At 42.7% G+C, this 24,959-nt stretch overlaps 1 protein-coding gene across 1 annotated transcript in view; it reads left to right on the top strand.

Annotated features, from left to right (window-relative positions):
* The window catches only part of garre1 (granule associated Rac and RHOG effector 1), a 65,731-nt gene that overhangs the window by 5,629 nt on the left and 35,143 nt on the right, over nt 1-24,959 (top strand). Inside the window, exon 2 of the mRNA XM_084075281.1 lies at nt 14,378-16,018. Within this exon, the coding sequence (XP_083931407.1) occupies nt 15,464-16,018 (555 nt within the window). The 5' untranslated portion in view covers nt 14,378-15,463. The remainder of the gene's footprint in view (nt 1-14,377; nt 16,019-24,959) is intronic.

The following is a 24,959-nucleotide window of genomic DNA, read 5'->3' as shown; positions in this document are numbered from 1 at the left end:
AATCCGCTCTTATGTCCTGATTCCATGATTCGGTCCATGTTTTCCTCATTACGGAGTGATGCCATTGGTTTATTGGGTGTCTAAATGGGGATGAGACAGAACAGGCTGGAATGTGATTTTGAGGTTGGCCCGAGCAATGCAAAGGTCAGCCTGGGTAAGCAAGTTTGGAAGCAGTATGTGGGTGAAGGTAGTTAGCAGCACTTATGGACAGTAGGACTGGGGCAGAGTGGGGGCACTATACTTTTAATCTCTCTGTAAAGGCAGATCAAGGAGAATTCTTTATCACCCACATATTAAGATTGTCATATCGCACACACCTATCAGAATCATCTTTAGGTTTAAAAAAGTGGGTGAAATTCTTTTTTCGTGGACTCTCCATTTTGTAGTATTCCGTGAGAAGACGGAGTAAGAGCAGAAGAGAAAGAAACACGGGATAGAAACAGGTTGAATAAACAAATGAAGACATATTTACAGATGGCGTATGTGATAGCAGGTATACATGAGGATGTTTAGAGCATTGGCATAATATGCAGGATGTTCTTTTAGAAACATTAGCATCATGTGCAGTTCTGTACCCAGTTCCACATAAGCCTACATGCATTTATTATCGGAAAAACTATCCAAAACAAGATGTGTCCATCACAGTACAAGCTTAGCTGCGTAGCAATACCAACTTATCATAGTGGTCCAAAATAAAAACTATTGCAATATGATTATTAGCCACCTCAGCCAGTTTTAACCTTTCACTTTTTAGAAGAGAAGATAATACGCATAATGAAGAATTTCATAACATCCATTACTGCATAGGGCTGTCACGATTACAAATTTAAGTTGACGATTAATTGTCCCTCAAATAATTGCGTTGAACATTGGAACATGTGAATTAAAACATAATTTCTGTTTGGCTTCGTAATCAAAAAATGCACACCTGGGGCAGATAGGACAAATAACTGAAATATACAAAGAAATTACTTATTATTATTGACATATTATTTAATCATTTTCAAAATAGTAGAAATAGTTGATCTACAAGCTCACAACGCGTCACGAACGTTGTGAGCTTGTAGATCTGCTATTACTACTACTTTTGGAAAATGTATGAACATTTTTCAACATGGATACGATTATGACGATTATGCAAAATAATTGTGATTATCTCAAATAATTGCGACAGCCCTATTACTGCGCTACGTTTCCCATTGCCTGTGTATTGGAGAGAGGGTGAGATAGAGGCGTTATGGAAGTGTTTGCCTTGTGCATCCGATTGAAAATCCTGTCGCACTGTTTGCGTTGTTAGGTCGTTTTTTGTTTGCTGCACCCTAGAGATGTTTGAGCCCCTGCTACGCCCAGGTCCAAACACATTCCCTACTGCTTGTTTTCCCTTTTACAGGTGCACAGCTGAGCTGTTCCATCAGCTTGATGAATAACATTTCTTGCTAGTTCTACACGCCAAAGCTAAGCGGATATATATATTGAATGTACTGTAGTTAGTCTCCTGTGGGAAGGGGCTGCCGCTGGGATTTGTAGATTGGAGTGATAGGGGGCTTCTGGCCAGTGAAATCCCCCCCCCCCCCCCCCCCCCCCCCCCCCCGTCTCCTGGGAAACCAGCTCAGGCTTAGCTTGTGGTCAGCTATTTGCTCCGTCAAATTCAAATATTCCCACGAGTGTCGCTAAAAAGATTGTATAATATGCAGACCACATTGACACACGATGATCAGAATCAGGACAGTGTATGCATGCATTTGCCACATTATACACGGTAAGCATCCGTGTCATTTTTAGATATCTTTGGGCTATTCAAAAATAGCAAATCTACAAGTTCATAGAGCCGCACCAAGTTTTCTGAAAAAAAAAAGATTTCATGTCAAGGATACACCCAAAATGATACAGTATGTATATATAAGATTTTCGCTTAAAAAAACATATATACTGTATATATATATTCAAAGATTTTCAAAAACTGTAATGTTTTTTTTCTCCAAAATAACAGATCTACAAGCTCATACTGCTGCACTCAGTGCCGCGCTATGAGCTTGTATATCTGCTATTTTTGAATAGCCAAAGAAATCTTAAAAATGACACAGATGAGTTCCCGGTCTTAATGGGTTAAATATATAACCATATGCCGTGCACAAAAACGACAAATCAAGGTGCTGTACGCTACGCACAGAGTACGGGCTTTTCCACTTTTACAATGTCAAAAAGTGTTTGAGAAAAGTGCATGGGAAATACCACATACCTATGTATTCCTGTTGTAAATACTGACTCCCCCCTACTGCTCTGCACATATTTGAGGAGGATGCCAGGATGTTGCCTAGAATGAGGCAACCTTGAGATTCTCATTTATTTATGTGATTGAAATATACCTGTCCTCCTTGGTTGTGTTGTGTATACTCTATAGCTCAGTGCCTCCCAAACCTTTTAGCTCAAGAAAGACCCAAAAGAGAAATCAGACATTTGCCCATTTTCAATACTTTTACTACTACTTCTGAGACGCAAATATTGTACTTTTACACCGCTGCAATTATTTGACAGCTTTAGTTACTTTGCAGATTAACCACTTCAGCCCTTTATATATTTGGGCCATTTGAAAATAGCAGATCTACAAGCTCACGATGCAACGCGTTGTGAGCTTGTAGATCTGCTATTTTCAAAAGATTTGTATACATTATGAACTTGTGAAATGGGACATTCTGCACAATGAGTACTTTTACTTTTGGTACGTTAAGCATATTTTAATGACAATACTCGTACTTTTGCTCAATACAATTTTGATTACCAGACTTTTACTTGTACACTGCAGTATTGATACTTTTACTTAAGTAAAAGATGCGAGTACTTTTTCCCACCACTGGCCTATAGTTGCTCTCAGTCTTTACTAGTTGCTTTCTAGGCATTGTGCCTTCCGGTATTACTTGTCTTCACTTTCCCATGAAAATTAAGAAAGAATCAATAAGCTCCCGGGCTGCCATAACTAGGTCAAGATATTTTCCGACTTCATAACTTCATAATATCCTGTCTGACTGGCTGTGCCTGGGAGCTCAGCTGAGGAGGATTTCTTTTTTTTCTCTTCTCTTTTTGACTTTTGTCTAAAAATACAGAAGCCTTAGTGTTTTGGCACGCAGCAAAACCTGCAATGTCAATCTGCTCGATATAGGCTGGTTGGAAGCGTCTCTGTTCCCATAGGTTTGCCAGCAGTGTTTCATGAATGGGAGGGGTGGGGGGGGGGCTGACGTCAGAGCCTTTATCACTGCTCTCTCTCTCACTTTTTTGAAAGCCACCAGTTGGACACACTAAATGAAGTCTGTTGTACAATAGAGTCCTCGAGGGGGAAATCTAAAGGAACATACGTTTTTATTTTATTTTGGGTGCTTCAGCCCTATATACATTTCGGCCATTTAAGCTAGACCATACAAGCTCGCGTTGCGATGCGACGCATTGTGAGCTTGTAGATCTGCTATTTTCAAAAGATTTTTATACATTTGAAAACTTGTGAAATGGGACATTCTGCATAATGAGTACTTTTACTTTTGTACTTTAAGCATATTTTGATACCAATACCTTTGTACTTTTACTCAAGTAAATTTTGAATTCCGGACTTTAACTTGTAACAGTCCGGAATTGTTATATATAGTTTTTCTACATTGCAGTATTGATACTTTTACTTAAGTACGGTAAAACATTTGAGTACTTTTTCCACCACTGCATATTTGATACGTCATGCTTTGAACCGTGTGCAGAATGTAGGCTACGATGAGAGAGGATTGAGAGGATCTTGTTCTTAATTGTGTTATCCTTTTAAAAGACGCTCAAGCTATTAGCACTATCACATCATCATGATCGCCTGGGCCTTGTTGGTTAGAGTCACAGTGATGAGAACTAGAATGGCTGTGTTACTTTGCGTTTTTGCGTAGACTAACTAATCCATCGTATGAGAGTTGTGAAAGTGGGATGGCTGATGTTGAAATGTGGGCTTAATGCGCCGGCGTCACAGACTTATTTGGTCCTCAAGCATGTCCTTTGTTTGGCTGGCAGTCAGCCTGTCTGCTATTTTTATTGGAGCCATAAGCTACTTACTGTTGTGTGTTCTGTTGTGACATTATTACAGGTTGGCCTAATATTATCCAGCCTATTAGCCAACTGTACCAGGCTGCTAGTGCCATTCACTGAACCTCCTCAGTACTTTCACTCAACATACTGCATGTGGTCGAGCACATCAAGAAATATACCACCTATGGGAGTGAAATATTAAATTAATATGAATTCGGCTCTGTTTTATCTCTTAAACTGCCAGGGGTTTTCAAAAATAGTTTGCCACCTATGCCAGCATGTTTCCAGGTAAAGAACATTTCTCTGTTCATTTTTTAACATTGAAGTGAATGGAGCAGCAAAAGGTTGCTTAATTTTAGAAATTACTTTATTTTGTTTTTATTTATTAAAAAAAAAAATGTTTATAAACGTTTTTGGCAGGCATTAGCTTAATTCTCAAAAGCGTTTATAAAGGTTTTTAGCAGTATAAGAGTTAAAAGTAAAATATTGTGTACAAATTAAGAGCACCAAATTGCGCATGTGGAAGCAAAAATGATGACCCACCACTGACCAGAACAAATGTTCCAGAATCAGAAAGAATCAGAATAAATGGCCACAAACCCAGGAAGCTCAAGGCATTTTGTATTGCATATAACTGTTATGCGTCTGTGTGTGAGTTTAAATGTTCTTTTATTATATTGAAGTTTATATATACTTAATTAAAGTTATTTGTGTGTAATCTGCGAGCTCGGGTGGCGCAGTGCTAAAATACCTGCCCACCAGGCACCTGAGCCAGTAGCAGTGACAACACAAAGAAATGTGTGTGGGGAGCATTTAATTGGCATAATGAGTAAATTGGGGAGAAAAAAGGTGTGCAAATGAATTGAGATTTTGCACCTAAATATCAGTCAAAACATCAGTAATCGGTGGTCTAGGACTCTCCAAAATCAGGTTCGCCATTGGACCATTGGTATCGGCCGTACTCTAGTGTGTGTGTGTGTGTGTGTGTGTGTGTGTGTGTGTGTGTGTGTGTGTGTGTGTGTGTGTGTGTGTGTGTGTGTGTGTGTGTTGTCAGTGTGTTGGTATGGGTAAGCTAGTGCCTTCCACAATACTCTACTTGTATTCCGTGGCCAAGTGGAGCCTGGCTCAGCTCCTGTCACACAGTTGCTTGCGGCACTTGTCCTGCCATTTGGCTCGACCCCTGCGACCTCTGTCTGTCTGCCCATCCTGAGACTTCCCTGTGTCTTCTTATCATGGAGGTCTTGTATGTTCAAAGCCGGTTCATTTCAGGAAATGGAAAAAAAAAAGAACTTGTGTTGCAATGGATCCAGTGTAGTTATTATTTTAGTCATACGTTCTTGTTAATACTTTTTGGTTCAATATTTATAGAGCCCAATGACATGTGTGTCATGTCATTATAGGTGAAAATCAAGCTTAAAGCAAGATCACAATGGGATGTGCGTTGGAATGTGATGCGTTGTGAGCTTATAGATTGGCTATTTAAGCTTTTAAAAGTATAAAATAGGGCATTAATCTATAAAATAATAACATTAAAAGATTAAATATGGACATGCAAGGTTTCTGCTGGACAGCGACAATATGGAATGTCCTGGTTTGGGGGGGGGGGGGGGAGGGGGGGGTCTTACCTGACCTACCCCAAGCCACAAATTAATGTAACATTTTGGGGGCAAAAATTCCCATGTCTTCACATATTGTACTCATCGATATTTAGCAGAAATACCACAATTCCTTGTGTCAACGTGACACGGGCCTGAATTCTCTCATAACGGCATATTTGTTTTTTAGAGACACTTCCTTCCCTTGTGTTTCGTTAAAGTGCTACTTGCTTGTCAGAACCCCACTGTGTGTACATAGTTTGTGTCAAAACATGACACGGTAGTGATGAAAAGACATCTTTATCAATTGTTCAGTAATATGGCTTTCCTGATGTTCTTATGGTCTCTCGTGTTTCTTTTTCAGTTGTAGCTCGTTTTGAATCCACATTATAAGTGCGTACTGGGGGGGGGAGCATTCCTCAGCTTCATTGGCAACAGATGTAGAGGAGGACGTTTTTTTCTTTTTTAAAGCTGAACCTTCTGAGGGCTAAAAACGGTGTGCCTTTTGGAGCGTGGGGCAGCTGTTTTTGCCTGTGTGTGTAGGCTGAAATAGACTTCATGAGACAGAGAGAGAGAGAGAGAGATAGCTGCATACAAGAGACAGAAAAACAGACGGAACAGAGTGAAGACAGACAGAGGTAGACTAATGCAAGTGACCGTTTTGAGAGACATCCTCACACATCACAGGGTCTGTCTGTCTGTCTGTCTGTCTGTCTGTGCCTTCCAGCATCAGGTCAGATAAGGAACTGTCAGCACGGATCTCTGTCTTGTCTTCCATCGTCATCTCTTCAAGACATACCGTCATGGTGCCCTCCTGCGTTGAAACCCATCGCTGAAGTATACATCCTCCTTGTGTACTTCATTCTGATATACTGATGTCTTGATTTGCTTATGTTTTTTTGCACATTTGGAGCCCTATAGACAATCCATTATTGTCAAAACTGGGGAGTATTTAAAAAAAAGGAAGCACTACTTAATCACAACTAATACAACTATTAATTAACCCATTGATACCTGAGGCAGCGTCAAAAAAAAATCTAAATCCTAACAATTTTTCGGAAAAAAAATAAAAATAAAAAATGTCACGAATTTTCAAAAATAGCAGATCTACAAGCTCGTAGCGCGGCACTCGGTGCCGCGCTATGAGCTTGTATATCTGCTATTTTTGAATAGCCAAAGACATCTAAAGTGACACAGATGCGTTCCAGGTATCAATGGGTTAAAGTAGTCCGCTTCCATGGTGTCAGAGTAGTATCTCTATACATTTCATTGTAGAACGGCTATTTCCGGTGCGCGACAGACACCGGCGCGCAACTAAGTATAAATCACCCCTTTAATACACGCATGGATACACTTAAGGAAAGCATACGGCAGGTGTGAATGTCAAACAGAACATTGCACACCACAATAGATTGCTCTGTCGTTGTTGAGTAATGAACTCGGTAGGTCTCACTCGACAAAGACAGGTCCTAGAAAAATGTATCGCGCAAGAATTGATTTTTTTGGAATCGATGTCAAGCCAGCCAACAACAAGACAGACCTCATCAGAGGTTGACAGACAGACAGTTTTGTAAGACTCTCAGCCCACCCCCATCCCCCCTCTTCCCACAGTTGTCTGTGGTTAACTGCTGTTTTATATTTATATTCCCCGGAGCTCGGGCGCAGACAGGTACATAACACTTGGTGAGCTTGACGTTCTGTAACTGGCGACAGAGAGCTCTCCCCAGGAAACCTAAGCCCCTCTTTCCTGTTGCAGCAGAGCAGCTGAGAGAGACACACACACACACACACACACACACACACACACACACACACACACACACACACACACACACACACACACACACACACACACACACACACACACACACACACACACAGCGAGTGTGTGGTGGAAGTCGAGCTAACATTAGCCCAGAGAGAAGAGCGTACACCCGCCGCCGAAGACAAGACACTACACTACACCAGGCCCTTGGCCCTGTGCCAGCCCCAGCGCAGACTAGGGGGGGACCCTCCCTATCACATGTGTTTGTTTGGGTGCAATCTGTAATGCAGTGTGTGTGTGTGTGTGTACGCTCTGCAACAAGAGGCTGGCTGCACTGAAGCCAGCAGAGCTCATTAATATTGATGCACTTGTCTGCTACGTCTTGAGAGAAACTCTGCTCACAGAATGTATTTTACACACAGAGGCAGGAAAGGTGGGCTGCTGTGCTGCGGATAATCTCTTATTGCAGGCACAACACGGACATGGTCTGCCGCTGTGCCCGATTTACATGGAAATGTTTACCTTTGAAATGTGTACATGCAAACGTAAACGCAAGAGGGGTGATATAAGGTGGTGCAACAGCGTTGGCATTTATTTTTATGACGTACCCTCCCCCCCTGTTCAGGGTTGGTTCTTCTGGCCGAGTCCGAGGTCCATTTTGGCTCTCGCCTCCATTTGTGGATCTCAGACTTCATGTGACCAGCTGTGTGATGATCAGTCATCTATGATGAAGTCATGTCTATGACGTATCTATTACGCGTGACTCCGGATTCTGTCAAGTTCTCAGCCCAATTAGAGCCTCATTGACTTACATTATATAGTTAAAGTTAACCCATTAACACCGGGAACGCATCTGTGTAACCACTTAAACCATTATTTTATACTTTGGCTATTCAAAAATAGCAGATATACAAGCTCATAGTGCCGCGCTATGAGCTTGTAGATCTGCTATTTTTTTTTTCAAGCAAACATTTTTAACTCAAATCTTTTCTTCTGGGGTCCCTGAAACGAAACATTTTCAGATGGGGGTCGGCGGCCAAATACATATATTTTTGGGGGTCCTTGATATGAAAAGGTTTGAGAACCACTGGTATAGCAACATAGGTTTTTCAGAAAACTTTTAGGATTTCGAAGACATTTTGTAGAATCAGAACCTTCAGGCCTTAAAGGGTAAGACCACTTTAGTAGAGGTTTGGGTTGTGTAGTTACCTTGCCATGATGTAACTCAAGAAATCAAAAATAATTGCTCCATTGATTAGAAATTGATAATTCAAAATATGCTCCTCATTGACTTACATTGTACGGTAAAACAGCTCTCAAAGTCACTCTTTTAGCACATAAATGAACCCAAACATAGCTGATTCAGACAATATAGAGCATCACCAAATTTTGTACTGTTTGTTTTTTTAATAAAAATGCGCCAATCCAGTCCGGGTTTTCTACTTATTAAAAATGGCAAAATCAACAGGAAGTTGACATTTTTATTTTAAAAAAACAAAACAGTACTGGGTTTGGTGATGATCTATATTGTCTGAATCAACTTTGTTTGCGTTCGTTTTTGTGCTAAAATAGTGACTATGAGAGCAGTTTTACCGTACAATGTAAGTCAATGAGGAGCATATTTTCAATTATCAATTTCTAATCAATGGAGCAATTATTTTTGATTTCTTGCCCACCTTTGGAGTTACATCATGGCAAGGTAACTACCGGTACACAACCCAAACCTCTACCAAAGTGGTCTTGCCCTTCTCACTGTTGCTGTAATCCCAGGGATGTTGGAGCCTGGCACCCAGCAGCCCCACACTGCTCAGCAGCATGTCACCCTGGATAACCGCTCAGGCCTAAGCACTACTGTGCTGCACGTAGAGCTGGGTGACACAACTTAGTGGCACTCGGGTGGCGCAGTGGTAAAGTGGGGGTTTGAATCCAGTCCACCGTGGTGCATCTGGCTTTGTCGAGTGTCTATATATATATATATGTGTGTGTGTATATATATATATATATATATATATATATATGTGTGTGTGTGTGTGTGTGTGTGTGTGTGTGTGTGTGTGTGTGTGTGTGTGTGTGTGTGTGTGTGTGTGTGTGTGTGTGTGTGTGTGTGTGTGTGTGTGTGTGTGTGTGTGTGTGTGTGTGTGTGTGTGTGTGTGTATATATATATATATATATATATATATATATATATATATATATATATATATATATATATATATATATATATATATATATATATATATATATATATATATATATATATGAACACAATCGGCCCGTTTTCGGGGGAGGGAAGCCAGGTGGGGAGGGGGATAATCGTACGGGCTGGGGGCGGCACCAGCGTTGCCAGATTCTGTGAGAGAAACAAGCAACCAGGTCTAGGAAAACCATCCCAAAAGAAGCGACTATGGGCCACAATGTGCACTTTAACATGTACATCAGCTATTTGAAAATAGCTGATCTACAAGCTGACAACGCGTCGCATCGACGCGTTGTGAGCTTGTAGATCGGCTATTTTCAAATAAAATCTTGCGGGGAAATTATAATAAGCAGATCTGGCAACCCCGGGCGGGACCAGTCTGCAAGGAGTGTTGGGCGGGAGGATTAGGACAAAAGGCTCTACGTCCTCCCGGTGGGGCCTCCTCACAGGCAGGTGAGTCGGTATGATACAACGGTAGTGACAACACACACGAATGTGTGTGGAGAGGAATCAATTGGCTTAACGACTAAATTGGGGAGAAAAATGGGTAAAAAGCAGCAACAAGAAAAGAAAAGAATATTTCACCGACACGTCAATACTCGATGGGCCTCATTTATGAATCTAGTGTAGAAACCAGCATCCGACCGCAAGAATCAATTCACGACAGGGTTCACGACGTGTCATTTATCAAACGGGTCGTTTTCCTGCTGCCAGTCACAGCGTAAACATTGTCGGGTGTTGATAAATGTGGCGGCCGTGACTCAGGGGGTAGAGCGGCCACTCTTGGGGAATCGGAAGGTTCCCGGGTTCGATCCCCGGCTCTCCTTGTGTCAATTTCGAAGTGTCCTTGAGCAAGACACTGAACCCCCAACTGCCTCCATGAGCAGGTTGGTGTCTCATGTGACTATGGGTCACATGAGCACATCAACATATATATCAGCTATTTGAAAATAGCAGATCTACAAGCTCACAACGCGTCGCAACGTGTTGTGAGCTTATTTTCAAATAAAAAGCTTATTTTCAAATAAAATCTTGCGGTGAAATTATAATAAGCAGATCTGGCAACCCTGGACCTGCGTGGAGTCCTTTCTTCTCATATCTTTAATTGAAAACACATGTTTATCATATGGGACACCTTTTTGCCCAGCCCTAGAAGTACAACCCTGTGGTAGGCACTAGGGCAGCGCTGTGTGTACAGATCCTCCTCGGTGCAAGAGTTTAAAAATATGTAGCAACGTCATCCCACAGGACCCGCTGCTGTAAACAAGAATGTGCTCCATCAACTTGGCCTGGACAAATGAGGGTTAAAAACTAGAAAGAGGAAGTCTTCCTGTCGCCGTCTCTCTTTATCTCTCTCTCTCTCTCTCTCTCTCTTCCTCTCTGCTACTCTCGCTCTCCCTTCACAAGGTCACTGGTTTCCCTTGGCCTGCCTCCATCTTAAAGGACGACTTCACCCATTTTCAACCTATCTTCACATAATTGGTCACGATAAAATGGTGCCATTTTGTTCTACTTGGTCTCTGTGTCTCAGAGGAGGGCTGCGGACAGTTCAGAAACCCGCCTTCCAGTGATATGAACATATTTATTATTATTATTTCGATTTTTATCAATGCAAGAACAATGGCTTCCATTATGGTATGCTAACTTTCCAAGAATAGAAAGCCTTCGGTTTCTATTGCCTTGGATTCTCCATCGATGATGTCACTGGTAGGCAGGTTTCTGAACTGGCCACAGTCCTCCCCTGAGACACGGTGAGTAGACAAAAATGGCACCATATCATAATGAGCATGGGTGAAGTCGTCCTTTAAGTGTATGGGAGTCCTCTTAGCTCTCCAGAGCAGGGACCATTTGGTGGCAGAGCAGTTCTTTTTTGCATGAAGCAGGCGCTCTGTTTGTGAAAGGAAGCGAGGTTTGAAGGTCAGTAGAACATGGGCAGATTAACGCGGGTGTGTGTGCGTGGTGGAATGTTTGTGACGCTAACAGAGCCCACGGTGACGGCAGTGTCGTTGTGCCGTTACCCTCAGGAAAAGCAGGGACTTTGGTGTGTGTGTGTGTGTGTGTGTGTTTTTCCAGGACTTGCTCTCAAGGCCTCCTCCCTTCTCCTCTTCCCCAAAACAGCGGTGCTTTGGGGCATGGGGCTGACAGATAACGGCGTGACAGCCCTGCTGTTGTTGTTGTATGGTAGTAGTGGGTATCTGATAGATAAGTCTGTGACAATTGTTTTTTTTAGGATGTGATATCATTGCAGTGTGTCAGTATCATTAAGGCCTAGTTGTGCAGCTGGTGGAAAATAAAATAAAACTAGAAAAAGTGCTCCTCGGAGCACAGGTCTCCGCCAGGTCAGGTAGGCTACTGTGGCCTCCTGGTGGCGCTATAATAGGCCAACGTGAAAAGGGTGCCATTTCTTGTTAGGCCTTGCACGACAATCGGACACTGACTGCATTCATGATTTGAGGCATTTTGTCAAAAACATGTGTTTTGCTGAATTAGACCTGTTGGTGGCGCTATAACAGGCCAATGTTAAAAGGGTGGCATTTGTTCCTCAACATAGTGTGAATGTGCGTGCAAAGTTTGAGCGCAATTGGACGGTGCGTTCATGATTTGCAGAATTTTGTTCAAAACAAGCCAATAATGCAAACTTTAGATGTCAATCTTAGCCAGTATGGAGTATGAAAAATCAAACACATCCGTCGTGATCACATGACTATAGAGATCATGTGTACCGATTTGCGTGAAATTTGGATACAATTGGAAGGAGTAGTATAAAAAAATGTGTTTTACACAAGTCGGCCTCCTGGTGGCGCTATAAAAGGCAGATGTGAAAAATGCAGGGCAAAGGTTTTTCCTTGACCTATAGGGAGTGTGCATACAAAGTTTTACACAGATCGGTGCAATTATAGGTAAAAACACGAATCGGCCTGTTATAGTGCCACCATGAGGCTGATTTAAAAATGTTCAAATGGTAGTTCTTCCTCGGCCTAATGGGAAGGTGCTTGCAAAATTTCTCGGAAAGTGCATGCTGTGTTCATGATTTGAGGCATTTTGTTCAAAACGGAGCACTCCTGCAAACTTTGGAAGACATTTTTAGCCAATCAGGATGGAATATGAGAAATCTGAAAGACCCGTTTCGTTTAATGACTGTAGAGATACTGTGTACCGATTTGTGGGATTTTTGGACAAAATCTGTAGGAGTACTGTCAAAAAATGTGTTTTGCACAAATCGGCCTCCTGGTGGCGCTATAACAGGCCCCTGTGAAAAATTTGGGGCAGAGGTTCTGCTCTGGTATCCAGGGACTGTGTGTGCACAGTTTGGCTGCGAGCAAGCCAACGGTGCCGGAGATTAGCTGTACACAGACAGATCGAATGACGGACGGACACACGGACACACGGACACACGGACGGACGGACAGGGGGTAAAACATACTCTCTCGCCATGCCTTTCGGCCTGGCGGAGACAATAAACCCATCACAAATATATATCACGTGCTGGTAAATTTGTGTGCTCTACCATACCAGCCACTCAGGAAACAAACTATATTGTATTTTAAAGTACTATTCCACTCCATTAACCTAGTTCTTCACTAGTAAAAGCACTACTGAAAGTGACGGGTGAACATGTGTACAACAGACACTTGTAGGGCCTGTAGTTAATATTCTGCCTTGCCCTTTAACCCATTAAGACCTGAAGCCGATTCTACATGTCTCCTAAATCCCAACAGTATTCTGAAAAACGTATGTTTCTATATCAGTGGTGCTCAATCTTTCTCATGTCAAGGACCCCCAAAATTATATGTATTTGGCTGCGAACCCCATCTCAAAACATTTTGTTCCAGGGAAATAGCGAAAGTGTAAAATAATGCTTTTTAGCCCAAAAGTTTTGGTTTTCAAAATGCTAGGTTAATCAAACACAGTTGAGCAATGCTGTTGAGGCCCATTTTAGGTGATGCTTACTTTACTGCCAACTAGCCTCTCTAATCACGAAAATGGAAATCACTATCTATTCACAACGATATAGGAACTCCAAACTGAGCAACAGCAGCTAGTATGTGTGGTGCTCTGCATTTTACAACAATGGGGACATTGTGACTCCCTCTGAGTCTGGTTCAACTACACATTCATGTGTCATCATCAACAATGGCCTGTTTGCTGCCGTGTCTCATTGCAGCTGTACTACTGTGTTCTGTCTGTGTGACACCAGCCTGTGTCAGGACTTTTCTCTCTGTTAGGTAGTAGCATTTGCAATCGTGTAGCAGCCTCTAAATGGGGGTCTACATATTATAAGGTTGGACAACAAGCATGAAATCATAAGCAAATATTCCAGAGATGACTGAAAGCTTAAACCCCCCCCCCCTCCCCCCGTAGCCACAGAGGCCGGTAATTACCCCAACATATACAGTGCATGGATGAGGATGTCAAATAGACCTAAACAGACTCCAAATGATAGGTGGTCATATGTTAGGCTAAATGGTTGGTAAAGTACATGGACTATTTGTCACAAACAAAACTGACCAGGTGGTATCTATTCATTATGTTCACTGTGTTATATTATTTATCAAATGTATTTGTGTTGCCATCATAGAAAAGATTCAACAAGAAGTAGGCAAAATTGCTTATAACTATGGGTATTAACACTAGTTAAAAAGTGGTGGGTATACTATTTGCAGCCTGGTGGGGTGGAGGGAAACTTTTTTGGAAACAAAACCTCATCCTTCCTGCTCACCCTCACGGTAACCATCTTTCCTATGTGTCCCTCTCCCTTTCCTCCCATAGGAAATGACCTAGAGGCCTTACAGATACATTTGTGCTCTTGTCGCCCCTGAATCCGCGTCTGCGGAGAGAGCAGCGAGATCTGGAAGCAGCACACTTGTTTCCACAGTGAGTTAATATCTACCTCAGGAGCCAGGAGGACAGGGCCGAGTTTCCAGAGAATCCAGACAAACAGTACAGACGGACGGACGAGGCAGAAAGAAAGAAGGAGGGAGCTATCAGCTGGCCACTTGCTCACTGCCTGCAGAAGAACCCGCTTGGAGAAGAGGAAGTGTGTGACGGTGACGGACTGGATCTGTCTGCCCTTTGCTGAAAACAACACATACACACACACACACAGACTGAGCTCTGCTACTGGCCAGCACAGAGGAAGAGCCCAGGGAACATTGTCCCGGAGCCCAGAATTCACACGCCTGGTTTTTGTATTTTATGTTCCCTCATTGCTGTTGACCAGTGTCTCTCTCTTTGTCCCCTCAAATTCATGTAGCTTTTTTCCCCCCTTTGGCTTACAAGCTTTTAAAGATTTTCTATTTTTATTAGCAGCTAGACTGGTAACGATAATACTGTATATCCTATAATATGTACATATGTGTATATACTCTACAGAGAAGGATTTTTGTTTCTGCTTTGATTTGAAGGAAAACAGAAATGCACTTTGGAAGTTCCTCAGCTTCGCAACCGTAAATCAAAGAGTGATTTGGACTTCTTCTTCTTCTTTTCTGTCATTTATGATTCAGTTTGCTTAAAAAACACTAAAACTAGCTAACTTGATCGGTGTGTCTCAGCTGGTTCTGTGTACCGGGCCTGTCTTTCCTCAAGCTGCAGCAGGGCTGCATGCCACCGTTGGATGCTCGGCCTGTGCTTTTCCAAATTCCCCTCCCACCTCATCGTCGGTTTCCCTGCAGCCTCTCTCCAAAGGCATACTGAGATGAGATGGAATCCTTAAGCTCTCTTTTTACATAACTCTCATAGTTCCAGGACTTCTCGTATTTTTTTTCCCTTTTTTGTTTTATAAAATAGAACAGGACTGTGTGACTAGGCAAGAAAAAAAAGAAAGAAAAAAAGGACCTTGGTGCCGGCCCACCACCTATGTATTGTTGCAGCGCGCAGGAAAGTAAAATGGACTACAAGCGGCGCTTTTTGCTCGGCGGGTCCAAGCAGAAAGTGCAACAGCACCAGCAGTACCAAATGCCTGAGTTGAGCCGGACCCTCAGTGCTCCCCTGGCCTCCTCTTCCGCCACCTCCTCTTCCTCCTCCTCCTCCTGCTCGGCCTCCTCGCCCCTGGGCGTGGTCGGGGTGGGCGGCGGCATGCCCGGCGGCTGCCACCCCTCCGGATCGACGCCCTCCGCCGGCGCCATCACGGCGGTGGCCGACATCCAGCAGGGCATCTCCAAGTACCTGGACGCCCTGAACGTGTTCTGCCGCGCCAGCGCCTTCCTCACGGACCTGTTCAGCGGCGTGTTCAGGAACTCTCACTACTCCAAAGCAGCTATGCAACTGAAGGACGTGCAGGAACACGTCATGGAGGCGGCCAGCCGGCTGACGGCGGCGATAAAGCCGGAGATCGCCAAGATGCTGATGGAGCTGAGTGCCGGGGCGGCCTACTTCAAAGACCAGAACGACTTCAGCCTGCAGGACGTGGAGGTGAGTGGTGGGCCTTTTCTTTCCAACTGAGGACGGTGGACAACACCGGACTCCCCCTTTTCCCGGTGTTTCACCCAGGTGGGTGTGGTTTTGGCATAGCTTCTGTGAGGTTAAGGTTAGGCATAGTTTCTGTGAGGTTAAGGTTAGGCATAGTTTCTGTGAGGTTATGGTTAGGCATAGTTTCTGTGAGGTTAAGGTTAGGCATAGTGTTTGTGGGGTTAGGCTTAAGGGATAGTTCACCCCCAAAATGACTTTTTTTCCTATCGATTATTCACCCCATGGAGCCAATAATTTGATGACCGGCGGACTCAAAGAGTCTCCATTGAGTCCCGTACCGGAGACTCCGTCGGTCATCAAATTATTGGCTTAAATCTCCACAAATTCAAGGCTTCATGGGGTGTGTAATTGATGTCAATTGAAGTCATTTTTGGGGTGAACTATCCCTTTAAGGTTAGGGCTAGGCATAGTGTTTGTGAGGATAGACCCCTTAACAGACGACGTCATACTGCGCAAGCGTCAAACCCATTCTGTCAGGTCTCGCTAGGGCGCGCAGCACTAGCCAACACACAAGAGGAGGTTGGGGTTTGCTGAAACTAGCGCACCCCGAAACAACCGGTTGAGAATTGATTGCATGAAACAATCACCTGTGCATCCAGTCTCAATGTTGGTAAACAAATAAGGTCAAGGTTAGGTGCAGACATAGTTTTTGTGAGGTTAAGGTCAGGGTTTAGGCAAATTACCCTGCCCACCTTGGGGGCGAAAATACTAGAGACTGAGTGAAAAGTGCATTTGATCGTATGGCACTTTTCACTCAACACACATACGTGCACATTCATACATGCACACAATCAGACAATGGTGGCTTATGTCCAAATGCATACGTTACGTATGCATTTGGACATAAGCCAGCATGTCTGATTGTGACACAACTAGACGTGCAATCATGCGCATGCAGTGCACACGCACGCACGCACGCACACACACACACACACACACACACACACACACACACACACACACACACACACACACACACACACACACACACACACACACACACACACACACACACACACACACACACACACACACACACACACACACACACACACACACACACACAGCAGTAGCAGTACGTATGTATGTCAGTAGCTGTCGGCTAGTGTCACAGTGTACTTATTGACACAACCTGTTGAAGAATGTGGATCTTTGTTTCATTTCCATTGCTGCAAAACAGAACCTCTGTTGACATTCAGGCCTGTGCTGTTTGCTCTCTCACACAGTATTACTTTAACTCACATCCTGAGGCACTGCTGGAACGGGAACAACCATTTAACTACCGTGCCTTTTTTTTATTTTCATTAATTCCGTTTTCAAAGAATATTGTGCTTTATTAGATTATGATATTTAGTACTGAGATGGGAAAGAAGGTATCTGAAGAGGAGATATGTGACATTGGTATCGAGCGGGAAATGAAAAATGGGAGGGGGAGACAAAATAAACAGATGTAATTCAGTATCAATAACAATATTTTCTCTTGCAATAATTGATAGTGTAAACGACATTTTTGTCTCAACCTTAGTCCCAATGTCACTTTCAGCCACATCTAGTTCTAGTCACAGTGGTAAGAGGCTTAGCAGCGTTCTTTCAGCTCCATGATTCAGAGTTTCCTGGCACAAAATAGATTCTCACGCTCAGTGTTTAAGCTCCTGTCAGGATCTGAGGCTGAGGTGTGAAAAACACTGCGGAAGTGAGAGATGGAGCGAAAGTCACGCTTTATCACGCTGGTTTTTGGGGTAGGTGTTTTCTTTTTCTTTTTCACCACAACCACCAACCACCAACCACCTGCAAATCTGCTGATGTGTTAATTGTGAACCTCCGCTATCAATAGGCTCCATGAACAGCACTCCATATTGGAAAGAAATTGGGCCTCATTTGTACACTCTCAGAGTTACACACCCGTAAGGGGCCATTTGAAAACCCCTCAAGGAACCATGAGGTCCCCTGGACCGCAGTTTAAGACCAGCTGGTGTAGCAGAGATATAAAAAATTCCAGTGAGCCAACATGTGCAATAGCAGCACCCCCTGACTCTTGTTTGACCAGAATCGAACACAACCTTAATAACATGATTGGTAACACCTGTAAACGAAGTAAGGAAGAGGCCCAATTTCTTCCCAATATGTCTGCTCAGCTGTGCATAGTGCCCAAAGACCTCACCATCTCCGGTTTACTTTTCGTATCTGTGTGAACTTTTTAGGAGACCGGAATTAGGTGGGAGTATTCAATTCAACGGGAGAAGTGAACGTGAACACAGCTTCTGAACGAGTCTTTACCCCATAGTCACTGAACTAAATATTGGATCCAATCGCCACGAGTCACACAATTTCCCTAACATTCTGACACGAAAATTGCTCTTTTCAGAGAGAATTCAAATTAAGAGAAAATAAACGTTGTTATTTAGGAGACCATTTCATTTGTTTCGACTCTAGTGGCTAAAATTGGGATGGCAGATCTTTCTAAATGTATCCACCATCTTTGATAGAGCCTATTAGTTTGCTTGTATGAAAATGTAACAGAAGATTTGGACTGATGCATCCCAGCACTTAAGCAGCTTACCTGTGTGGTATCAGTTCAGGTTAAGTTTGTGGCCTGTTGCATGACATGTGCCTGAGTCTCTTCACTAACTCTTTTCATCAACACACATTTTCTCTCGTTGAAGAAGGCCTGAGAGTAGCTTATACATAGATGGTAACAAAAATATTCTAACAATAAGACATTTTACATAGCACTTTTAGCATTGTTGACGAAATACTTTCCCAATCAAATGTCCCAATCCTAAATTAAAATCAGTTAAAAGGCCACACCATAGCAACAACATGTTGTTGTTGTTGTTGTTGTTAAACGGAAATATTTCCAACCTTTAGCCTATCTCTTTAGCACTCCCAAGTGCTGAAAACCACACTTAAGCTCTCTGTGCTGTCAGGGAATGTGCAACTGCACAACATTTCAGCCAGCAGTGTACTGTACCTCTTATTAGATTATCTAGAGGGTCAGGGTTGACTCATTACCTTATAGACACTCACAGTGCTGGGCAATATACTGTATCATATTCTCCAAAAGATACGTATATTATAATGAATTACATGAAAATATCAATATTGAGACATTGAAATGTGTTATTGCTATTCTGCCCATACTGTCTCTATTCTATTGGTATGTCTTCTCTGACTATCTTAAGTTAGACATTTTTAACAATGTAGATCGAGATTTATTCCCTGCAATTATTTATATTTTGTAGATCTCAATATTGATTCAACCACTTAAACCCTACATATTTCACTAACTGGGGTCCCCCAGCTCGCTGTACTTAAATGGTCCCCTCTTTGTTTCCCTCTACACCACATTATCTTATCCCAAAATAGCTGATCTACAAGCTCGCGACACGTTGTAATGCTTTTAAAGTTGTACTATTTTCGGCTAACTGTTGGACATACTGTATTATGACATGCCCAGAATAGGGATCCCATGGTTCCTGTGGTTAATCGTTTATTATTAAAACATATATATATATCCATCATATTGGAGAATCCAATAAACATATTACCCGGCCCAGTGTCCAGCACATTTCCTCCTGTGAATTAAAATGAACAGGCTGGTAAATGGCTGGTCCAGTTCTCCGGGACCTTACTGGGATGTGGCCACGCCACAAACAGGAAGCCTTTTTGCGCCGCACTTGGTAATTTGTGACTCTTTGTGGTCTACGTTCTGCACACATGAATATTAAAGGAAGCCCAACTCAGTGAAAGTTCAGACGGCTGGGATTGGCACGGCCACTCTGACTCACTCACGGCTTGTTGCCTCGGACATCGTCTGGCCTGCGCATAAAAGAGACATTTGTTAGAAATAAAGACGGTAACTGTTGCCTAATACCTGGCACATGAAAAAAAAAAAAGAAACTTGATGCAAAAGATGTTGAGACGGCCGGGGGGTTTAGAAAGGCGTTCGGTTTTCACTTTTATAGACAATTCAGCTGGCAGTCTTCCAGTTACAATGAGAGCAGCAGTCGAATAACGTTCAGCATTAGTCAGAGAACAGAATACTGGAAAGTATGACTAAACAGAAATGTCATATGTCGACACAAACAACCCTGCTCCCTGCCTCCCCCTGACTACAGCATTCCTAATTAAGTTAGACCTAGTTCACAAGGGATTCTCTGGTGGTCTCGACTCCCTATAGATAAGCTGCATACGTGACTGTAAAAGGGATTTTCCTTCGTTAGCTTTTGGGTCGAAGCATATACACTCTTGGCAGTCCTTCACGAGACCTCTTCAGTCTCCAGCATGAACCAAATAGGTCCTACATGTTCAGAGTTCGGGGAGTTGTGGAATGTGAAGCTCGATTCTTTCCTCTTTTTTTTCTCTTTTTTCCCCCCTTTTCCTCACTCCCTATTCCCCCTCTCTCTCTCTCTCTCTCTCTCTCTCTCTCCTCTCTTCCTTTTTGTCCCCTTCTGCCGAGAAACCCAGAAAAGAAGACCAGTCAGTTAGTGACTGGAAAACAAAACCTGTGTGTTTTTATCGGCACTCCAAGTCGGCTCCCTGGCCAGCTCCGAGCGACTCAGCTGCCAAATATGCATGAAAATGTCACGGTTTATTAAGAGGTCTTGGCTGGGCTCGTGAGTGGAACCACAGAGTGAAGAAGACCGGAGGCAGACCCACGACCCCCCCCCCCCCCCCATGGCTACTCGAGAAACCAAGAGTCCAAGCACCCCCAAAACACACCACGATAGCTACTACTTCATCTGCTTTCATTATTATTATTTTAAATAGTTGCTGCTTATTTGATAATGGAAAGGCAAGTCATTGTGTACCTTCCTTTTAATCTTAAGTCTGTCTATCTCAGAACTTGTTATTGTGCCCCTTCAAAAATGTTCCCAAATACATTTTCTGTGCATTGTCAGAAAAAACGAAATTAAACAATAATACTACGTGAGTAACATGCAACAAATGGACTCAAAACGTATTGGCGTCCCTCTGCCCACTCCAGAACACTTAACGGACTACTTGCTCTCGCATTGTTCCTAGCTCTGAATAAGGGACGTCAGCTGTGTGTGTGTGTGTGCACGCGTGTGTGTGTGTGTGTGTGTGTGTGTGTGTGTGTGTGTGTGTGTGTGTGTGTGTGTGTGTGTGTGTGTGTGCCTACAATATAAAAGGGACAATTGGCTCCTAAGTAATTCAGACCAGGCACAATGGAACACGAGTGACGTGTCTCACAGAAAGAATAGGCTCTGGTACTGACAACACCCCTCCACCAACCAACCGCACCTACCCGTCAGATTTTGAACTGAGCAAAAGGGGATGCAGGTGTTCTTAGAAAATACAAGTGTAAAAAAATGTTGATTGATTCACAACTACTTTCCTTGTTTGGACTTGAGAGAGGCCAAAGCGTTCGGCAGCTTGGCTCCGTTACAGTCTTTATTCCTCATATTTTCCATGACTGTGTGGGATATGGCTTAGGCCTGCCTATCACATATGTTAGCCATTATCTTCTTCTGTGGCCTTGTCCTCGTTTTCTCCCCCCCCCCCCCCCCCGCTCCGTTATTAGAGAAGACATTGTAGTGGTTGGTTTGGGTTTCATTTGATCTCATTGTCAGCATAGTACGAGCATGAGAAAGAGAGGGCAGCTCATGTTGTGCAATCTGCATTAGTCGGCAGAATGTATGATCTCTGAAATCTGCATTAGTAGGCAATATGTATGGTGTCTGAAATCTGCATTAGTAGGCAATATGTATGGTGTCTGAAATCTGCATTAGTAGTCAATATGTATGGTGTCTGCAATCTGCATTAGTAGGCAGAATGTATGATCTCTGAAATCTGCGTTGGTAGGCAGAATGTATGATCTCTGAAATCTGCATTAGTAGGCAATATGTATGGTGTCTGCAATCTGCAGTAGGCAATATGTATTTTGTCTGCTCTGCAATCTGCAGTAGGCAATATGTATTGTGTCTGCAATCTGCAGTAGGCAATATGTATTGTGTCTGCAATCTGCAGTAGGCAATATGTATTGTCTGCAATCTGCAGTAGGCAATATGTATTGTGTCTGCAATCTGCAGTAGGCAATATGTATTGTGTCTGCAATCTGCAGTAGGCAATATGTATTGTCTGCAATCGGCAGTAGGCAATATGTATTGTCTGCAATCGGCAGTAGGCAATATGTATGGTCTCTGCAATATGCATTATTTGGCAGATTGCAGACCGATATGTATGATCTTTGCAATCTGCAATAGTAGGTTAAATATATGATCTGCAATTTGCATTGTTCAATTAAGTTGCACACAGGGTTTAAATAAAACAAACACTCAAGTATTGCGCATTTGGCTTTGTTGGTCTGTATACTGTATACAATATGCGGTCTGCAATCTTATCGCTAATCTTATTATGAGGCAATCGGTTTATTCATTGACTGTTTGGTATGGGCTGTCTGTCTGTGACTGAGAGTTTATCATGATTATCTGCCATGAGTCATGATTAGCAGCTCAGAATCAACAGCAGGAATTTCACATCTCGCTCCGTGGCCTGAACCTGGGCCAGTGTTTATTATAAACTCACTTTTGGGGCGAGACTCACTGGCTGAAACTGGTATATAAATGAGCGGTGCTCCTCTTGAGACAGAGACTGCAAAAAAAGTGCACGTATGTTTGGCAAAGTACAGACAAACTGAAGATATTTCTTATGCGCTGCACGATTACATAAAAAGGTAATGCAAAGATGCAAATTGACGACGAATGAGGTGAACCGGGCGACACGAATGACTGAATTTCGTCTCCTGACTCCATCGTATTTGTTCAAGTTGAAATATCCCAACTTAAGCAAAGCTAGCTGCTTCACCATTTCATTATTTTGACTTGCTAATAATGAAACCGTCTACCAGTGTTAATTTTGACAGCAATTTTTTTTTTTACTATTTTTAAAAACATTTTCAAATAGACAATCTACAAGCTCACAACGTGTTGATGTAGATCGGCTAGTTGAACTATTTGAAAAGGTTTTTAAAAATTGAAAAGTTCTGTTCTGTTAACGGTCTATTTAGATTGTTTTCAAAGTAAGCGTAAGGGCCTTTTTTTAAATTTTGTATTTAGTTTAGGGCTGTGCTCAAAATATTTTGGATATACGCAGCAGTGATGCTCATGTCGATGCTATAATAAGCCTCTATAAAATATTATTATACTATCTGCATATTATCTGCATTTGTGTTGCGCTGAACCCTACCAAACATACAGTTAAATCACTCTGCAATGTAGAGGGAGAAAGTAATGAGAGGAGAGCGGAGAGGGCATGGTTCCCAAACTGGGGGTCCCCAAATTATTTTGGGGGCTGCCCAGATGATTAGCTTTAATGTGCAACTCTGCAACATTGTTTTCTCACTCAACAGTAAACAAACCAACATACAGTATAAGTGTATACAGGGTATCTTCCTTTTTTTTTCGTGGAATCGGCCTCAGGTCTAAATGGGTTAAGAATGGAGATGGACTGGTCTTGTTTCGTCTGCCTTCAAACAGCCGGCGGCATATTCCTGTCTTTACAACCCCGGCTCCCCGGCCTCAGGGATATTTTCAGTGCCTACCTGAAAAAGAACCCCCCTGTGACTCTGTGACCACTGGTGGAGCCTGTGGTGTCCTGTTGCTTCTATTTTGCTAACTGGACAACAAACCGGCTCCTCAGACGTAAGCTATTCTTTCATCTCCAGCACACAAGCATGCGTGCGCACACACTCTGTCACTGGAATGGTAGCACAAGCAAACTCGGAACCTTTGCTTTAAAGGGATATTTCACTTTCAAATATGTTTGGGGTCATTTTAACGTCTACTCAGGCTTTTGTGTTTCACCCCAGACAGTTTTTAAGTCGCTTGACTCAGTATTAAGAATGATATTTGATATTTTATCAGACCCCAAACATGTTTGAAAGTGAAATATCCCTTTTAAGAGCGTTTGAAAGTGAAATATCCCTTTTAAGAGCGTTTGAAAGTGAAATATCCCTTTTAAGAGCTGTTAGGCTAAGCTTGCTCAACATTCACAACTGGACACATTTTCAGGTTGAGTGGCCACTGAATAGAATAGAGATGCACATTTAAAAGATATTTCTTGATCAACCTTCATTAACAAATAATTACAAAAATGTGTCTTGTACAGGGTTGGACATTTAGTGTATTTTATAGAATTTCCCCCTAAATAGACCCTCCTAGAAATGAGTTTGTCACCTCAACAATGGTAATATAAATAATTGAATTAATTATTCTTGATTCACATGTTAACACAGCGAGGAACATTCATGCCTCTAGTATTCATAGAAGTCCTTCCGTTGATGAATCATCGACTTGACAGTCACATGACCACTTAAAACAGGAATTCTCCACAGGTTTGCATCTACTTGACACAGGTCTACAAACGGGGCTCATCAGCCTGACACACACACATACACACACATCTGGATTATGTCCATGTGTCTCCCCCAGATGTTTTATCTCCAGGTTGCTGTATGCTTTGATTTGTGCTCCTTGAAAGGGCCACTTGGCGCCCCGGATTTATAGTAGAAAGTGGACTTTCCTATTATGGAAGAAAGTTATTCAGTGTTGTAAACACCAAGGTTATGCTTTAGACCTGATGGTATTTATATACGTACCGTATATGGAAAAAAGAAATGTTTTTCTGAGAAACAACTGAATGCATGCATATGTTGCAATGAGGGTGATATTGTTGTTTTTCCCTTATCACTTACAGTGGAGGGCTTTGTCTTAAATGTCTTCTCAACATTGTGTGTGTGTGTGTGTGTGTGTGTGTGTGTGTGTGTGTGTGTGTGTGTGTGTGTGTGTGTGTGTGTGTGTGTGTGTGTGTGTGTGTGTGTGTGTGTGTGTGTGTGTGTGTGTGTGTGTGTGTGTGTGTGTGT

This window comes from Gymnoscopelus microlampas, assembly GCF_963454915.1.
Source record: "Gymnoscopelus microlampas genome assembly, chromosome: 1".
Lineage (NCBI taxonomy): Eukaryota > Metazoa > Chordata > Actinopteri > Myctophiformes > Myctophidae > Gymnoscopelus > Gymnoscopelus microlampas.
This window is presented reverse-complemented; position numbering and strand designations above follow the sequence as displayed.